This window comes from Pelodiscus sinensis, chromosome 9 (genome assembly GCF_049634645.1).
Source record: "Pelodiscus sinensis isolate JC-2024 chromosome 9, ASM4963464v1, whole genome shotgun sequence".
Lineage (NCBI taxonomy): Eukaryota > Metazoa > Chordata > Testudines > Trionychidae > Pelodiscus > Pelodiscus sinensis.
Window position 1 is genome coordinate 30,109,329 of NC_134719.1, and position 20,311 is coordinate 30,129,639.

The 20,311-nt window shown below is 38.8% G+C and overlaps 1 protein-coding gene across 2 annotated transcripts in view; it reads right to left on the minus strand.

The window, feature by feature from the left end:
* Positions 1–20,311, minus strand: part of SYDE2 (synapse defective Rho GTPase homolog 2) — a 54,500-nt gene that overhangs the window by 10,544 nt on the left and 23,645 nt on the right. For both annotated transcript variants that reach the window (XM_075936378.1, XM_075936379.1), the window contains exons 3-4: positions 15,501–16,597; positions 10,548–10,674 (exon numbers count right to left, since the gene is read on the minus strand). In XM_075936378.1, coding sequence (XP_075792493.1) covers positions 10,548–10,674; positions 15,501–16,597 — 1,224 coding nt within the window. The remainder of the gene's footprint in view (positions 1–10,547; positions 10,675–15,500; positions 16,598–20,311) is intronic.

The window sequence follows — 20,311 nt, forward strand, 5'->3', positions numbered from 1 at the left end:
GACAAAATCAAATCAGTAGCTTACATGCCTGTATAATAATGCAAGGAGTATAGGAAATAAGCAGGAAGAACTTGAAGTGGTAATAAATAAACACAACTATGCTATGGTTGATATCACAGAGACTTGGTGGGATAATACACATGATTGGAATATTGGTCTAAAAGGCTACAGCTTACTCGGGAAGGATAGGCAGGAGAAAAGGAGGAGGTATTGCCTTATATATTAAAAAATGTAAACAGTTGGACTGAGGTGGAAATGGACATAGGAAACAGACATGTTGAGAGTCTCTGGGATAGGTTAAAAGGAGTAAAAAAAACCCCAAGGGTGATGTCTTGCTAGGGGTCTTCTACAAACCACCTACCCAAGTGGAAGAGGTGGATGAGGCTTTTTTTAAAAAACTAACAAAATCATCCAAAGCACAGGATTTGGTGGTGATGGGGGATTTCAACTATCCAGACATATGATGGGAAACTAACATAGCAGGGCACAGACTATCCAATAAGTTATTGGACTGCATTGGAGACAATTTTTTATTTCAGAAGGCTGAGAAATCTATTGGGGGAAACTGTTCTAGAATTGATTTTAACAAATAGGGAGGAACTGGATGAAAACTTGAAAGTGGAAGGCAGCTTGGGTGAAAATGATCACGAAATCAGAGTTCATGATTTTAAAGAATGGTGGAAGGGAGAACAGCAAAATAGAGACAATGGATTTCAGGAAGGCAGATTTTAGTAAACTCAGAGAGCTGGTAGGTAAGGTCGCATGGGAAGCAAGACTAAGAGGAAAAACAACTGAAGAGAGGGGAAAGTTTTTCAAAGAGACATCATTAAGGGCCCAAAAGCAAATTATTCCACTCCGTAGGAAAGATAGGAAGGAGGAAGATAGAAGTCCACTTTGGCTTAACTAGGAGAGCTTACATGATCTAAAAATCAAAAAGGGGTCATATAACAAGTGGAAACTAGGTCAAATTACAAAAGATGAATATAAGCAAACAACACAAGTATGCAGGGGCAAGATTAGAAAGGCAAAGGCACAAAACAAGCTCAGTCTAGCTGGAGACATAAAGGGTAACAAGACGACATTCTACAAATATATTAGAAGCAAGAGGAAGACCAAGGATAGGAGCTTTGCTCAGTGAAGAGGGAGAAATAATAACAGGAAACTTGGAAATGGCAGAGGTACTTAACATTGTCTCAGTTTTTGTCAAGAAGGCAGGATGCCTAACAGTGAATGCTAGTGGAAATGGGGTAGGTTTAAGAGTTAAAATTAAAAAAAAGAACAAGTTAAAACTTACTTCGCAAAGTTAGATGTCTTCAAGTCACCAGGGCCTGATTAAATGCATCCTAGAATACTCGAGAAGCTGACAGAGGAGGTATCTGAGCTTTTAACTATCATCTTTGAGAAGTCATAGAAGTTGGAAGAGATTCCAGAAAACTAGAAAAGGGAAAATATAGTGCCCATCTATAAAAAGGGAAACCAGAAAAAGCCAGGAAACTACAGTTTAACTTCTGTGCCAGGGAAGAAAATGGAGCAACTAATTAAGGAATTCGTCTGTAAAGAATTGGAAGAAAATAAGGTGATAGGTAACAGCCAGCATAAATTTCTAATGAACAAATCATATCAAACCAATCTGATAGCTTTTTTTGATAGGATACCAAGTCTTGTGCATAAGAGAGAAGCAGTGGATATGATACCTAGACTTTAGTAAAGTATATGATACAGTCTTACATGACCTTCTTATTAATAAACTAGGGAAATACAACCTAGGTGGATGCATAACTAGCTGGATAACCGTTCTCATAGAGTAGCTATTAATGACTCACAACCATGCTGGAAGGGCATAACAAGTGGGGTTCCGCAGGGGTCTGTTTTGGATCCGGTTCTGTTCAATATCTTCATCAATTATTTAGATCAGTGTTTCTTAAACTTTTTAAGACTGAGGAACACCAAACAATATTTTTTTAAATGAGGAACACCAAGGATTTTTTTGGTTGGGGGGGGGGGAAGGGGTCCGGTGTGGGGGTGAGGGGGAGTTATTGAGAAAAAAATAAAAGTCGCCTGCCCCTGTTCTCCACAGCATACCAGCATTAAGAAACACTGATTTAGATGACGCCATAGAGAATATAATTATTAAGTTTGCAACTGCTTTGGAGGATAGGGTCATAATTCAAAATCATCTGGACAAACTAGAGAAATGGTCTGAGATAAGATGAAATTTAATAAGGACAAATGCAAAGTACTCCACTTGGGAAGGAACAATCAATTTCACACATACAGAATGGGAAGTGACTATCTAGGAAGGAATACTGCAGAAAGGGATCTAGTAGACCACAGTGGACACAAGCTAAATATGAATCAACAATGTGACACTGTGGCAAAAAAAGCAAATATGATTCCGGGATGCACTAACAGGAGTGTTGTGAGCAAGACACAAGAAGTCATTCTTCCGCTCCACTCCATGCTGATTAGGCCTCACTTGAAGCATTGTGTAATGTTCTGGGCACCGCATTTCAAAAAAAGATGTGGAAAAACTGGAGACGGTCCAAAGAAGAGCACCAAAAATGATTAAATGTCTAGAAAACATGAGCTATAAGGGAAGACTGCAAGAACTGGGCTTGACTAGTTTAGAAAAGAGAAGAGGGGACATGATAGCGATTTGTGAGGGGACATGATAGCGATTTTCAAGTATCTAAAAGGGTGCTGCAAAGAGGAGGAAAAAAATGGTTCTCCTTGGCCTCTGATGATAGGACAAGAAGCAATGGGCTTAAAAATTTTAGCAAGGGAGGTTTAGGAAAAACTTCCTGTAAGGGTGGTTAAACACTGGAATAAATTGCCTAGGGGGGTTTTAGAATCTCAATTTCTGGAGATATTTAAGAGCAGTTTGGATGGACATATATCAGGGATGATCTAGATGGTGCTTGGTCCTGCTGTGAGGGCAGGGGACTGGACTTGATGATCTCTTCTAATTCTAGTATTCTATGATACTATGATTCTTTTATATTTACTGTAGTATCTGAGCTCCATACAATCTTTAATCGCATTTGTCTTCACCACATCCCTGAAGGGTAGGAAAGGACTATCCCCATTTTATGGATGCAGAATAGTTAAAGCTGCAGCATCTTTGTACGAACCTGTCCAGAACCCTGGGTAATAGCAGGTGACTAGCTAGGTGCAATTACAGCCTATCATAATAGTGCAGCCATATTTCAGAGATCTGGGGGAGGAGATAAGGATGTCTATTGTAGAGCAAGAACTGAACCCAGGTGTCCCAAGCCAGTCCCCATTCACTGAACTATCCTTCCTCTATTTTGCAGTGCCAGTATACAGAGCATTTTAGAAACTGACTATGTGCAGTAGGTGCAGTAAGGACTGCTAACATGAGAGTATTTTTCTTCTCCATAATAAAAATCTCTCCAGTTCTAACAGGTCACAAATGCATTCCACCAAAAATTGTCAAATGCAATTCAAACTAGTATAAAATTTACACACAAGAATGAAGATTAAGTGCTTTATTTCGAACCAGAGCGTTCTCAGACATTTTCATAGTCCAAGACACGCTAAAACCTTTGAATACACACAATGACACAACCCTCCTAGCCCCAGAATTAGTGTGTAGTTTCTCTCTCAATATAGGGTTACTTATACAAACAATAATTCTCAGCAGTGTGCAATGCAAGTCCACAAGTACATCAAAATTGCGATTCTGCCCCCACTGAGGTAAGACTGCTTTTGCTCTTCCCCTGTCTGCTCCACACTACTTGCTAGCTCTGCTACATGACAGTGCAATACAGCCTCTCTTAGGTTCTCAACAGTGCTATTCATTACAGAAGCATCTCTGTGTTGGTGGTTCTACCACCTTCTGTAAAAGTCAGTCCTTCCAAAACAAAAGCAGTGCAGCACTCCCATCTAGCATCATTCAGAGCCAGAAAGAGAAAATAAAATAACAGTTCTGAATTACTCAACTAACTAATTTTGCATTTTTCTGAGAACCCCAATGACAGTGCTTTATCCAGGTGAAGGCACCAGAGGACACTCGGCATAAAAAAGGTGCCTGATACTCCCACAGGAAAGATGCACGTATGGATGGGTACATGCACACGTAGAAACTGACTGCTATTAGGGATCTCATCCACAGTTCTCTCCAGGGTGAACTGGAAAGCGTCACTCCATTCATTATCTCACCGTTTATGTGAAGTGGGGCCAGAGCAGAAGAGAAGCTGCTAGGCGCCTTCCGACATATTCACTTGCTGTCTCAGGAAAGGGAAGGAAGAGCAACTAGGAATTACCTAAATCTCTCTTCTTTGCCAAAGCCTAGTGGCACTTGGCTTTATGAGTGTCTAGTGATTAATTCCTTTCCTGTTCACCTTATTGTTTCGTATTTTGGTTTATAAGCTGCCTGATTACTAAGCAACAACAGAAGTGTTAATAGAAGGCCATGTGCTGTGTTGTAACATATATCCAAAGCAGAAAAGTGCAGAGTCCCTAACAAAAACATCAACCCCATTCAACATCCCACTTTACCACACACACACTAGCATTTACAGCTGCTGCTCTCATCAACAAGTAGATCTGTGATCACAGAATGATCTGGCTACAGCAGCCATTCCCATTCATTGACATGTCCACCCAACATCTCTTTGGGAACTGTATGTCCAAGCCTAAAGAAGTGCAGAACTGCTGATGAGGTTGAAATGAGGGACATGCAGATAACCATTTATGAAGGTTATTTTAGGAAGGGTCTGGATAAAGGAGGGGGAGGAAAAGGAAAAGAGAAATGTGATTCTGTGAGATGCAACAGCCAGGGAGCATTTCACTATACCAGCTTCTCTCTAAGCCTCTCCATCTATCCAACAGAATTGAGGGTAAGGGCAGTAGGGGAGAGGGGGGAGGGAATGTGTGCAGGGAATTAACCGCAGCATTTGCCAATTTTTTAAACTCCTGGCAAATATTTCAGAGTGAGTGCTATTTCAGTTCCTTACAGAAAAAACAAACACAAGAGCATCAACAACAGCCACTTGGAAATGACAAACACAGAAACGAAGGCCTGGTATCTAGAAGCAAAATCACAGTACTGTACTATGAAAACAAAAAAACACCCCTAAAGATATGTAGCTTAATATGTGTCTCTCCACCCTGCTTGTTTTATTATGCGCATTTAAAAAACTAATTTAAAAAAGTCAATCTCTGTGACACAAAATGTCCGAGGCACAGTGTATCATGCAAACAACCACTTTAATCAAGAGACAGCTCAGCTAAATAGATTGTAATCTATTATTTCATTTTAGCTAAACTCCTTTTCATAAAGTGTTACCATAATCAACCTAATAAATGCAGCCTACACTTTCATTAGGGGCAGCATCTAGCACAGTGGGTCTCAATTATCGGTGATCCCTTTCACACAGTGAACTTCTGGGTGTGACCCCCCCATAATAAATTAAAAACACTTTTAAACATATTTAATACAATTATAATACTATTTAATAGGCAAAGTGGGGTTCAGTGGTTGCAGCTGACAGATCATGACCCATATATAATAGGGAAGTTAGTGAGTAGTCGACTGGAGAGGCAGCAAGGGAGGGGGTGAAACAGGAGCCCAGTGGCTCTTGCTATATTTAAAATGCAGAGCCGCAGCATGGGTGGCTCCTAGAGCCGGCATAAGCCAGGACTGCTCAGTCCCAGCTCGAGCCAGCTACTGGAGCTACTGCCACTGTGGCTCCGCAGAGCAGTCCATATCGAATAATCATGTAGTCGATACAAACTATATCAACTACACGATTAGCCAGATAACTGCAATTTAACATCCTTCATACACAATAACCCTGGGACCCACTGATGGATCACAAATCCACAATTTGAGAACCTGTAATCTAGCATAACAGATCTGGAAGAAGGAAATAGAGAGGAGTAGTTAAGTATCTGCCAAACACAGGACAGGTCACTTCCTAGTGACAGAAATGCTATCACTCTGTGTTCTTTAACAAAGCAAGAGTTGTTAAAAAGCTTAGTGCAAAGCTTGCCCTATGAACCAGTTGTAAAGTAAACGGTGTCAGTAAATAATTTGTTAAAAGTTAATGTCACAAATACAGCATGGGGAGGATTTAATTTTTTCCTCCTTAGATGGTCTTCATATATGGAATATAATAACTACAGGCAGTCCCCGGGTTACGTACAAGACAGGGACTATAGGTTTGTTCTTAAGTTGAATTTGTATGTAAGTCGGAACTGGCTCCAGATTCAGCCGCTGCTGCTGAAACTGACCAGGAGCTGACTACAGGAAGCTGGAGGCAGAATTGCTCTGCCCCCAGTTTACTGGAATCAGCCACTGATCAGTTTCAACAGCAGCTGAATCTCGAGCCTGGGACAGAACAGCTGGGCTGCCAGGTAGGTCCCTGCAGGACCAACCCGGCAGCACCCCAGCTGCTCTACCCCAGGGTCTACAACAGAAGCCTGGTCTGCTCGGGGGGGGGGGGGGGGCACATAACTTGGATCCGCGTAACTCGGGGACTGCCTGTATTAGAATGATTATCAATCTTTGCTTTTATTTCTTTGACAGAAAAGTAAAGAAGAAAAATATATTGTTTTAAAACAATGTAAGAAAGCAGAGTAAAAACTACAGCAAGTCAGGTAATGGAGAAGCTAAAATACCAAGAGCAACTGTCACTATCCCCATGACATCAATGTGCTGTTTTTTATTCCTTCTTTTCTGATTAGTGCAGCATGACCAAGTAAAATTGCTGTTGAAAGCATAGCTCTCTATTTCCAGTTTGAGCTGTATAGTTTTATCAGGACTTCAATAATTTTTAACATTAACTCTCCTAGGTTTTTAAAGCCTATAAATTTATTTCAACAGGACTAGGCTCTTATCTTTAGACTTGCTAAATGGGTGTGCATTTCTCAGCCCTGCATTTAAATTCAAGTGCACATTTCCCAATCAAAAGAAATGTTATATCACATACACTCAGGACACACTGTATTCAATGCAACATATATTTAAAAATCACAATTGTTATCTTTCTTTAAATCTTGTAAACACATGTTCTGTCAAGGCTTCATCTCAAGATTTGGATTATAGCTTCTTTTTTTAAAAGCCACTGTGGTCCTCTTCAAAAATCAAGACAAGGGTTTTTTTTTTGGGGGGGGGGGGAAGAAGAGGGAGGATGTTGATAGATTAGATAGACAGACAGACATTTAGTTATTCATACACTGTGCAAAGCACTTTTCCCACCTACTGAAGCTCAAATCAAAAACAGTCAAAGAGATTTTGTGCAAATTTAACAATGGAAATTCACTTTGGGGCAGTCCTAGAAAGGAAATTTCAGACACCACAAAAAATAACATTTTGGACACACAGAAGGGAATGAACCAGTGGGCTAGACAGTTATCTTGACTGTAGCATGTGTTACCACATGTGAGCTCACAAACTAATACAGAATTCAGAAGGTTTTTGTTTTAATCTAGTGTAACCTGAAACTATGCGTACGTATAACATATAGGAGTATTCAGAAGCAGAGGATGGAGTTTCACAGTCATGTCTTTAGAGGTCACTACCCCATAGGTAACAGTCTACAGCGCATTTCAAAAATACTGATGTACCATCGAGGAAAAGAAAATACCATACCCAGTTTCTATGCCCATATTCTCTCTGAATTTTGTACTACTCTGTTAAATCATGCATCACACAGTTAAGTTGATGGACTGAACACAGTACTCCTTGTTAAATGACCTACAATGCCCTTGTATTCCCCATGTTTATCTCTTTTCCCTTATTTTAGAGGACTATATTCCACGTGTGGGATATTTATGTTACAAACTTGGCAGAACGTTGTTGTACATTGTGAAAGCAAGAGGCACTGATTTTCTACAACCTTTTCTTCTGTGCTTCAGATTAAGCTGCACTTCAAAGAGGAATTCAAGATCTAAATTACTTTTTGCAGTAGGAAGAGGGGAAATGTCCTAATTATGTGAAAGTTTATAACATAGTGAGAATTCTCACAACCATTTATTAAACTCCATGTATTAGCATAAGAGAGTCCATGGTCATGGGACCACCTCTGCCCTCCCCACCCTTCCCCCCAATAACTTTCTCTTGCTTAATCCCTGAGTAACAGAATAATTTTGAGCCAGAAAGTGCCCTTTGACCTCTCAATCCTTTTGCTGTTCCCTCTGGTACATTAGCCCTGTAAGAGGCTGCAGTTATTTTTATCAGTCTAAGCTTTGCTCTCCTGACTGCCAGCTCACTGCTGCATTCTCTTCAAACAACCACTCACCACACAGAACAAATTTAGACAGCGAGCAGAAATCACCATCCACTTCATTAATTTCTCATTTTTCTGACTCATTGAACTGTTAACTGTATTACATGCTTTATTCAGAAATGTGAATTCACATGGATGGAAGCAGACATGATGCAACAACATTACTACTGGCTAGTTCCTAAAACTGGCAGTCTGCTTTATTTTGAGCCACGAGTGCATTTACTTGCCTGAAAGCCAAGGCCAGTCTCAAGAGCATTTCTCAGTCAAGACTTAATCATTAAGGCTGCGTCTAGACTGGCAAGTTTTTCCACAAAAGCAGCCGCTTTTGCGGAAAAACTTGCTAGCTGTCTACACTGGCCGCTTTGAATTTGCACAAGAACACTGACGATCTAATGTAAGATTGTCAGTGTTCTTCCGCAAATACAATGACTCACCCATTTGGGAAAAAGCTCTCTTGCGCAAGTGCTTTTGCGCAAGAGGGCCAGTGTAGAAAGCTGAGAACTGTTTTGTGCAAAAAAGCCCCGATGGCGAAAATGGCGAACGGGGCTTTCTTGAGCAAAACTGTGTCTAGATTGGCAAGGACGCTTTTCCGCAAAAAGTGCTTTTGCGCAAAAGCATCCGTGTCAATCTAGACGCTCTTTTTCGCAAATGCTTTTAACGGAAAAACTCTAGACGTAGCCTAAGTGCTCATTCCTCAGGCTTTGGAGAACTGTAAAAAGAAAATATCTTCCTAATCATTTGAAAGAAAAAACAGTGCTCCTCCAATTTCAAAGTGGGTTCACATAAAGCACTACAGTACTCTTCAAAAGAGTTAAGATTTATGATCATTCACATTTTAGGGAACAAGTAATTTGGGTTATAAAAGTATTCATCATATACATCTGCCTTAGCATTGAAAACACTACAGTAAAGCATAACAAGAACTGATGCTGATGAGATAATGCATATGTCCCCTACATTAACAGACACCTTTCCAGGCCAGCCGTCTCTGTAAGCATGCATGATTTCTCTAATGTTCTCAGGCATTGCAGAGACTCTCAATGACTGAACTGTTTAGAATGTAACTAACGATCGAACTGGCTACAGTTTGCAGAAGATAACTAGTTCAGTGTCAAGACACTTGCAGCAACTCTGCCAACTGTGAGAGAACCACAGCATTGTGAGCCTTCTTAGAACTCCACAGTTGGAGTAGTGCTATACCAAATAATTGTTAAAATACGATTCTTCTTCAGAAAGAAAAGCAGTGCACATATTTATAATGTCTCAGAGGGATAGCCGTGTTAGTCTGCAACTTTAAATAGGACGAGAAGTCCTGTGGCACTTCAGCCCTGGTCTACACTAGGGAGGGAGTTATTTTGAAATAATTCCCTTTATTTTGAAACAAGCAGAGTGTCCACACTACCAACCCCCTTATTTTGAAATAAGGGGCTGGTTATTTTGAAATAATAACTCCTGCTTTCCTTGGGGAATAAGCTTATTTCAAAATAGTTATTTTGGGAGTTTTTCAAAATTAGTTATTTCAAAATAATTTCTTAATGCAGACTTGCCCTTACAGCCTAACAAAAATATATAGGATCCCAAGTCCAAGTCATCTGATAAAGTGGGTCTTACCCACAAAAAGCTGATGACCCTATATATTTTAAAAAAGCTTCAGAGTGGTAGCTGAGTTAGTCTGTAACAGGAAAAATTTAAAAAACAACAAATCGTCTAGTAGCACCTTAAAGACTAACAAAACATGTAGATGGTATCATGAGCTTTTGTGGGCATGCTTAGCTTTATGTACTGCACATCTCCCACTGAAGTCAATGGAATTATTTGTAAAATTAGTACCAGGACTAGGGCCTAAGCTCATGAATAAGAGATTTGTTTGTATTCTCCCGCTTAGCTATATCTACATGCAGTGGATATTTGGAGCCAGGACTGTATTTTCCTTGTGTATCTATACAGCTCCTAGTCCAATTGGGTCCTGGTCACAATTAGCTCTTCTAGGAGCTATCACAATACAAAGAACAAACAGTTGTAAAGTCTTGGCATGCCACCGAGACTTCCTTTCACTTCAAACCTCTATCCACTTTCTCCCCCACTCCTTTCACTGTTTCTTGATCACCACCACATCTCATTTTTATATGACAAAAGTTAGGATTAATCTTCCCTTTCTCTTTTCAGCAAAAAAAAGTGTAGTTAGTGAATTGTCTGAGTGACACCTCAATGAGCAATTTTAAAGCACAATTTCCTTTATTTAAATATTGAATTCTTATGGTTATAGATTAAAAACAAAAGCAAATGCATTACCTGTTATCACATTAATATCTGGGTATTGGTTTTCACAGAGAGCAACAGCCTTGCTATCCCTCTCAAATGCCTCTCGAAGCTCTTTCTTGACTGCTGCTGAGCCACATAATCGGTACAGGCCTACAACCTAGAAGTGAAATCATGGCCACACTGTGACATATTGCCCATTGCAGAGCACTAAGTAGTGCTACTCAGACAACTAGAATAAAAAGAACGAGATTTTTGGCAATGTCTTCAGTTAAAGATGGTGAGAGGGGGGAAAAACACACCCACCCACCCACCCACCCAAAAACTTACTAAGTAAAAAACAAAAGCATATGGCAAAATCTTTTAACATCAAACAGCAACATATTTTAAATATTGTATGTCCACAATCTGAGTTACAATAATAAATAAATAATAATGTTCTCTACAATACTGAGTGTCAATCTCTTATCAGTTTGTTTCTATGGAAGCAGCTAATGTCCTCAGCCAAACATACGGAACCAATACGCCTTTTGACAGAAAGTGATTTTATTAAGCTATTGGCTTATTACTGAGGCACTTGGGATGAGCACAAAAAGGCTTCCATGTACCAACAGCAGATAGTAGTAATTTTCTGTTAAAGAATAAATATATTAACTCTACTTGATAAAAAGTTGCAGGACTTAGTGTTAAATATTAGTGCAAAGCGAGCAAACGCCCTTCCCAAAAGACTAATTGTTTCCCCACACAGTCCTAAAGCAGTGGTGGGGAACCTGCAGCCCATCAGGATAAAGCTGCTAGTGGGCTGTGAGACAGTTTGTTTACATGGAGCACTGGTGGGCATGGCCCCCTGCAGCCTCCAATTCACCATTACTAGACAATGGGAGTTTCGGGAAACAGCAGTCGGTACCTCCCTGTAGCCTGCCACTTCCTGCAACTCACATTGGCCAGGAATGGTGAACCATGGCTCTTAGGAGCTACAGGTGGGCCATGCCTGTGGAAATTCAACATAAACAAGTTGTATTGAGGCCTGCCAGCAACTTACCCTGATGGGCTGCAGGCAACCTACCATTGCTTTATACCCACCCACCTTCCCCACCCTTTTCATTGACAAGGCATAGGAATAATGTCCTAAGAAACTTCAATTATTTTTATAACACATCGGTAAAGGAGCACTAGAACAATAAACCATAATACAAAATGGAAAAAAAAGTCTTTACATTAATCCAAGCACTCTTTTTGGCTCAATTTCTAGTGGCTTTTTACAAAACAAAAAAGCTTCAGGCTCATTTTCTTCTCCTGTGAGTCACAAACCAGAATTCTGATCACATTTACGCTTTATAACCACTGATGAGTGGGTAGAATCTCAATAAATAATGCAAAGTAGTACAGGTAAAATTGCAAACCTCTTTCTACTGTGCTTGTACAGCTCACCAGTTGTGTGCTTGTATAACTGTTTAATTCATAATATGTTAACTCATTTGAGTTTAAACAGAAAGTAATTTGGATTAAAAAAATGGGCCTTGGACTTTTTAAGGTAATTTGACAGACATAGTCTATGAATGATTAATAGGATCTTCAATAAACAACCTTTGTACCCATGAATCATGGGCACAGATTACAGATTATGCACATTAAGAAACAAGACTATGCTGTAAATCTATTAACAATATAAAATTAGGACTGTAAAGGGGGTAACCGGTTAACTGGTACCCAGTAAGCATTGCTGCTTTACTTACCAGGGTGCCCAGCCTGGCCAGAGCAGCTTCCCCACTGACAGTGCAGTGCAGCAGGCACTGCCTGATCAGGCCAAAGCAGCCCTTGATGGGCCAGTTAACCATATAGTTTAACCAGTTAACATTTTTAAATGGGATTTGAATTTCTTTGTCAAGTGAGTAATTTATAACTGACACTTACTTTCACAGCAATTAACAGTATCATTACTAATATTTAATTATATTTGATAGCATACCCAACTGGGGTTTCAGGAAACAACAGATGTACTCTAGCATCAGATAACCAAAAAGCAAATTTGAGAAGTGTTAAGATATTATGCCAACACGTACATTATTTTAAGTTACATGAACACATTTATACAAACCAGGAGATTATATTTTCTAGCGTTACCTAACAGTCAGTACAAAGGAACAGTATCTATACATGATCATCATGCATTGAAAAGTATTTGGTGCATATATTTCTACATGCTCTATTTTGCTATACTTATTATTTTAAAAAACACTGTATTTTGGGAACATCTATTCTCCAAACACTTCTCAGACATTAAAGAACTAAACCTAAAACCACCTCTTAGAATGAGACTATTATTTTGATCCCTATTTTACTGACTGGCAAGATGACTGGTAAATGACTTTTCTAAGGCTGCACAGAGTGCCACTGCACCCTTATCTCGAAATAGCTTATTTCAAAATTTGGCGCTGTCTACACAGTGCCAAATTTTGAAATAGAGCACTAATCCGAAATGTCCCTTAATCCTAGTGGAACGAGATTTACAGGGATGTCAGAACGGTGCACCCGTTATTTCGAAAGCCATTTCAAAATAACGGTTGTGCTGTTAACATGCAGAAAATACTATTTCGGGATTCTAGAAGTATCCCAAAATAGTGCTGCTGTCTATGTGTACCCTTAGTCATGAGCAGAGACTAGAATCCAGGATATGATGGCTTATAAAAAGGGCCAATTGTTTGACCATACACTAATGGTCAAATAAGTTATCTTCATCCTCTGCCCACTGATATAAATGAAGATTTAAGGAATGAAGTCAATGGATGGTGCATCCATATAACAGAGCAGCAATCAGCCCTGTATATGCAGATATTAGGCAAACACTCAACATTAGCCATAAGGTTTTATTACCATAACCTGTTAATCATCCCAACAGCAGTGACATTAGCAAAAACATAAACTGGTATCCTGTATAGTTCAGTAAGAAATCCAAAGTTTCATGGATAGTCAAATGTGAAATTCAACTATTTTAGTCTTGTTTGTGTGGGTTGAAAAATTAGGCACCTGAAGACAATTCAGATCCCAATTGCTCAGTAATCAGTAATATCCTGATTGTCAACATCAACTACTTGACTAAGTGCAAACAAGCACAAGAAAAAAAGCCTGAAGCCCTGGGACACATTATAATGCAGTAGTTCTCGACCTTTCCAGACTACTGTACCTTTTTGCAAAGTATGATTAATCTTGTATTCCCCACTTACAAAACAAAAATACAAAAGTGATACAGCACCCTATTATCGAAAATTGCTTATTTTCTAATTTTGTCTGTATGAAATTTTAGTTTGTACTGACTACTCTAGTACTTTTTACATAGCCTGTTATGAAACTAAGCAAATATCTAGAAGAGTTAATATATGCCCCTTAGGGTTATGATACCCCCACTGAGAACCACTCCTACAATGTACTGCAACTGAAAACTATGAGGTTTATTTTCTCTAAACGCTTCCCTTTTACACTGACTTTCAAAATAGAAAAAAGCTTTAGTGTAATAGATCAAGTGAAGCACAGTTATCAATGATATTCAACTCCAAAATAATAAGAATACACATCTATATTTTAAATATTATTTAAAAAACTAAAAGATATTCCAGATTTAGCAGGGCTACCATGTGGAATTATAAAATGTAATGGTAGTTTTCCATTTTAACAGAGCATATGTAGACTATAGTCTTCTGATGGGTAATCTCGTGATAAAGGTAAAAAATGGGACTGGGGGAACCACATGGCCCAGAGCCATTCACTTAAAATGGCACAAATTTTAAAATGTAACAAACCAGAGGAAATTGCAGGGTTCACCAGCAGAAAGACACACATTGAATGAAAGTGATAGAAATGTAGCCGTGTTAGTCTGGTGTAGCTGAAACGTAGTCCTGTGTATTGAATGAAAGAGTGTGTCCAAGGGTCCCAGGCCTCTCACATGTTATGGAGCATTCTGTGAAAGCTAATTTCAATTAAATTGGCCAGAGCATAAGTCTGACATCAGATCTGTGCACTTTTCTTACTTTAAAATGTTTTTCAGACTTTACAAATGGAAGCATTACTGGAAGATGAAGAGATCATACTCTTTTTAACTCACATTTTACAACCTCTAGACTAATCAACCATAAACAAGATGAACAAGAGAGACAAAACTTGACACTACTAGACTGCAGAGTTTATTTTGCAATTCTTGGGTCCCCTCATGAAGAAAGAGAGTGAGAAAGAAAATGAGGAAGGGTGTGTGTCTGGAGGAAGACAATGAGAGTTCTGTATCCTTTTTGTCCGATTGCGAGAAGAGATTTTGACTGAGACCTTTTTAGTCTGTTAGGGGGCTTCCCAAGCAGTTGCTTGTGTTTAAAGGCAAGACATGCTATGCACAGCAGCATAAATAAAGGAAAGGCCAGGAGACAAATCAGAGTTTCTCTCTCACATATTGGCTTGTGAATGCATTTGCTAAACCCAAGTTTTGCCAGGATGACAACAAATGACTTGAATTTGGAGGGCACAATGTCTGAATTGTGGGTATTTGGGAATTTTACATTCTATCTTTTCAACATATGTGCAGCAGCATGGTCTTATGGATTGAGCCATTGGTTGAAAGTTAGGAAATGGTAAATCCTAATCCCAGCATTGTCTTTCCTGAGGAGTGAATCCAAGTGCCATAATCTACAGTTTTATGTATGTTCCCATAGTCCTAACATGCCACTGGCATTAAGCATAGGCCTCCCTTATGAAGAAGCTGAAAAAGCTGGGCACATCCAGCCTCACTACTCCTCACCATGTTTCAATGAGAAAGAGGAGAAATTTGCACATTGACAATGACAAAGTGAAGAGACCACATCAGAGGAGAAACAAAGAAAAAAAGATACACCATGGCAAACATTTACTGCATTCCCTTGCTTGCTGCTCAAATTTGAAACATAACAATGCAAAACAAATTTCAACCACTTGATACAGAAGAATTTTTTAAATAGTTTACAGTACCTGGCAGCCTCTCTTTTCAATCTCCGTAATACACTTCTGCATCAGAAGTGGTACCATCAAGCCCACATTTTCCTTCTCAACAACTTTTTGAGCATCTATTCCAAATATCACTGGCTCTCGATCTGTAACTAGACCATCAAGAGAATTCTCCCACTGTTCTATGAGAGTTAGTTTAACATAAATAAGCCCTCTGGGCTCCAATTTGACAGCCATCTGATGTGTTTTTGTCACTCGAAAAAGAGTGGGGAGAACCACTGTTCCATGACAGCAAACACGATTTTTCCGTGGGGTAGGCTCCCAGCTGAAGACCACTAGTTTTAAGTGCTGGGCATTTTCAATTTCTATGTTGAAAGTGTGGTCCATATCTAAAAAAGTTGTCCTGCATGTAAGCAAGGCTGTTCTTGCTTTGTTTACTGAATCTACCTGAATTGCACAAAAAACATCTTTTGAGTCCATCCGTGGTGGCTTTAAATCTTCAGCACCATAAAAGTGAACACTCATGAGTCCAGATATATATTGGGAACACTTGGGTTGATCAGAAAAGCTGTAATGTCTAAAAGCATCAATGTCTATTTCAGTTTTATTGTTGTTATTTGGAAGGGTCTCTTTTCCTTTCCCAAACCTGCTTCCAGAACCATGTTTACCCGATTTTGTTATTAATTCAGGAGAGTCTCCATCACTGAGGTAACCACCTTTACTGGTAGATTTGGAACTCCCGCTGCTTTTCTTTTTGTAGCCGTTTTGTGATGACACACTACTGTCAAGATGGTAACGACTTATAACATTCCTGCTAGCAGCTGCTGCAACATTTCCAGAAGATGGCAAAGATGTGACATGGCTTGTATCCTGACAGTCACCTTTCAGCATGGAAGGATTATCTGAAATATTAGAATTTGAGGTTCCTTTGATGCTTAGCTTCCTACTAAGTTCTGGCAGTTTCTTCATTTTCATTGAAAGTTTTCTCACAGTTCTAGGAGATTTTATTTTATCAGGGAAAGGCCAATTAATCGCGCCTCCTTTTTTCAAAGGATTAGGACTTGGAGGAGAAATTTCTGTCACTCCTGTCTCAGGCTTGTTTGCAGGTACAATTCCAGATCCTTTAAAAGAAAACAAAACAAAGTAAAAATTAACAGAAGTTATAGAGGCAATAAAAAATCATGAGCTATGGAAGAGGTTATTAATTTGTCAGTACTCAATACATATGGGCTCTACTGACAAAACACAACCTTTATGCATTTTGCTGACTTTTCCAGCCCAAAGTTGGTAAAGAACAATCAGAAGCTTGATTTTTCCCATTCTGCCGAGGCTTTGCCCAACAAAGCTACTTTTGCTGTTTTACACACACACTCTCACTCTCTCTCCTATAATTTCCACTCCAGCTCACCTGATGAAGTGGCTTTACCCTTAAAAGCTCAGGATCCAATATATCTGTTAGCCTCTAAGGTGCTGCAGGACTACTCATTGTTTTTAAAATTACAGACTAATACAGCTACCCCTCAAACAGAAGAGGTGCATGCTATTTCTAAACAATTCATCCATCCCACCTACCTGTGTAGTAATCCAACTGTTTGTATAATGTGCCCTCACACAGACTGACTTGACTACTTCACCAGGGTTCAGATGTCAGTGACCCATGAGTTTAGATGAGAGGGCTGTGGAACACTACAGACAGACACTCTCCTCTCCGAGTACTGACGCTGCCCTTAAATTACTCAGGAGAGCACACAGCTTGTGGTGTTCTGCAATAAAGTATTACAGAGGACGCCTCCTCTCTACACACCTCTGTTTAGCCATGATGGCATTTTTTTGGTCCTCTTACTAGGTTTTTTTAATATGGCGTATACTTTTAATTTGAGCCTCTATTACGGTATTGATAAAAAAAATTCCATGTTGCCTGCATGCATTTCACTTTTGAAAATTTCTGTTTAACTAGCTTCTTCATTTTTGTGCAATGCCCCTTTCTGAAGTTAACTACTAACTTGGTGGAATTCTTGTGTGTATCCCTCTCCCTCACAGGGATGTCAAACTTAACTTTATTATAGTTATTACCGCCTAGTGGTTCCACTATATTCACTCCATGCTCCACTAAAATCAAGAATTGCCTTTCCTCTTGTGTGTTCCAGGACTAATTGCTCCAAGATACACCATATACGACTGTATCTTTGAATTCCATCCTAAAATGACAATATGTATTCAATCAACATGTAGAAAGTCGAAATCCGCCATTATTATTGGGATTACCATGGTATTGCCTCTCAGGTTTCATTCTTCCCAAGAATCCCAACTTTTCCTGGGACAAGCCTTTCCTCTTTCCTAGCATTATATCCCCAAAACAGGCTTGGAAGTTAGCCAGTTCCTAGGTGACCTTCATCTGTCAAACTGCTAGTTTTCAAGGCTTAAACAAGTCATACCAACGGAATCTTTGCTACTACAGAAACAGGAAAGTTTTGACAGTCTTGGTATTAAAATGCATGCTGATACATACAAGAGTAGATGTTATGTAACCCCTGTGCATACTTGAACCTCTTTAATATACCAACTTGAAAAGTATGTATATTTGGTCATAATCACTGACAAAACTTCAAGCATAAATTATAATCCTTTGCTAATAGCGGACTGGGAGAATCTGCAAATGACCAACCATTGTTCACAAAAGTATAGTAAGTCATACCGTCGCATTTTAATAAGATATCTGCACCTTTGTTACTACCACTGGATTTTTAAAATGCTTTTAGCATTAATTCATAGTACCTCACATGAACAAATGACTGTTCAGTCACTAATTGATCCTCACAATTCTCCTCTGTTAATGTGATTTACTTTTCATCATTAATAAGGTTAGTTTACTTTTATGCACTTCACTCATCTTGAACAGTGAAATCATATTTGCTAGTTTCACTAATTTAATAAAACCTTATTTTAAAATTGTTTTTGTAAATGTTACAAAAATCTAACTTTGATACTCAAGTTAGTTCCCCACTTTGATAATTTTTACAGATATGATCCCCCCCCTTTTTTTTTACAAAAAGGTTCTTGATGATAAAAAGTTACAAGTCTGAAAAAATAGTGCATAAGATCTGATCTACAAAAGAATACATGAATTTTCTTTTCTTGTTTCCTCAGTTGCTGTGTCCCATTGAAGTACAGTAGTTTCCATACAGGGAAAAGACTTTTTCTAGCATGCCTGCAGTGTTTCTCTGGCAAGCACCTAGTAAGAAATGTGGTGTTTGATAAAACTGGACAAAGCACTCCCTTGTGCTTCAAATCAGAACACAGTCCCACTGGTGGGCTGGCCTGAAGCATTCTATAGTAATCAGTACCATGCGTTAGCCTGCTAACATTAATCTTCTCTTCCTGTCAGAAGTCTCTGGCACAGGCTTAGAAAAGCAAGCCAACATATTAAACTTTTCTCAGTTTCATTAGAGCTGAAGAGCCAATCTAACATTCTGACTTTTGTGTGTCCAATTTCTGCTGTATTCAGCACTGAACAGTTAAAATGAAATATGTGGCTGAGTGAAATTTTAACAGTCAACTATTATGTGGGTTGGTATTTCCATGAGTATTAAGCCACATGTTTTCCAGTAAAGCCAGAAAGTTGCTAAGATATGCATGTGATTTTCAAAACAGCATAAATAGCTTTTAACCATCTGAAAAATGTAAACTCACTATAGTCTAAATATAACAAATTTTTACTCTGAAATCCAGTCCACTCTATATAGCATTCACATAATACTGCTTAACAAAATAAACTGCTTTTTCTGGTTACCTGGCAAGACAAAACATAGACTATTACATAAACTCGATCAATTTCATTTCAACGCCCAATCAGAATCTGATCGTGTCTGTTATGCTTGAAAAATATCCAGCACGAACGATGTTGTTTAAATGACTATCAAGCCAACACCATGAAACAATAAAAACAAGATGCTTTACTGCCCGGCATACCAGACTACAGAAACTGAAACTTACTGAAAAAAAAAAGTCAAGTTAGAATAATGAAATGTAAAGCCATTACTTATACTTGCTACATAAATCAGCTTTATAGAGTTTTATTTTTTGGCTTTATAGGTATGTGAGAGCGAGAGAGAGAGATTTTGCAGAACTCAACTGAGAGATTCATAGTTTTATATTAGATTGATTTCAAGTTTTCCTGGAAAGGCACTATAATTGAACAAAAATGACTTTGCAGTGTACCTGATGCACTGTACATGATTACCTCAATTCATTATTTATTTGGTGTGATAAGGCAAATGTTTAGGTTTGTTCAATAATGTAATTGAACAAAGTAATAAAGCCTTTTTCATAACTGCAAAGAGGCAGGCAGACTATGGGAACTGCAATATTTCATAAATTCAGATACTTTTCATCTCAGCTTTATATTTAGAATCAGGGTCCATCCTGTCCCGCAGCTTTCAGTCCTAATGAAATTAACATCTTCACAGCTGGGCTCTAAGGAAATAGGTTAGCTTACTTTAAACTGAAGAAGAGAGCTCTTCTTCCGCTTCTGGAAGCTTGAAAGCTTCTCTCTTTCACCAGCAGAAGAAGCTGATCCAATAAAAAAAAAAAATATTACCTCACCCACCTTGTCTTTCTATATAAATTTTTGTCATATGAATTTCCAACAAGCTGCATTATTTTAAAAGCATAAAGGCGCTGGCTTACATAGAAAGTTTTCCTCCATTTTAGGAAGTTTTAAAGGTTTAACATTTGCTTCAAATTTTACCAGAAAAATGTGTAATTTTTATAGGTAATAAGGTGAATGGATAACTGGCCAACACAAAAATATTTCAGGTGGCAACAGTTCTCTAATT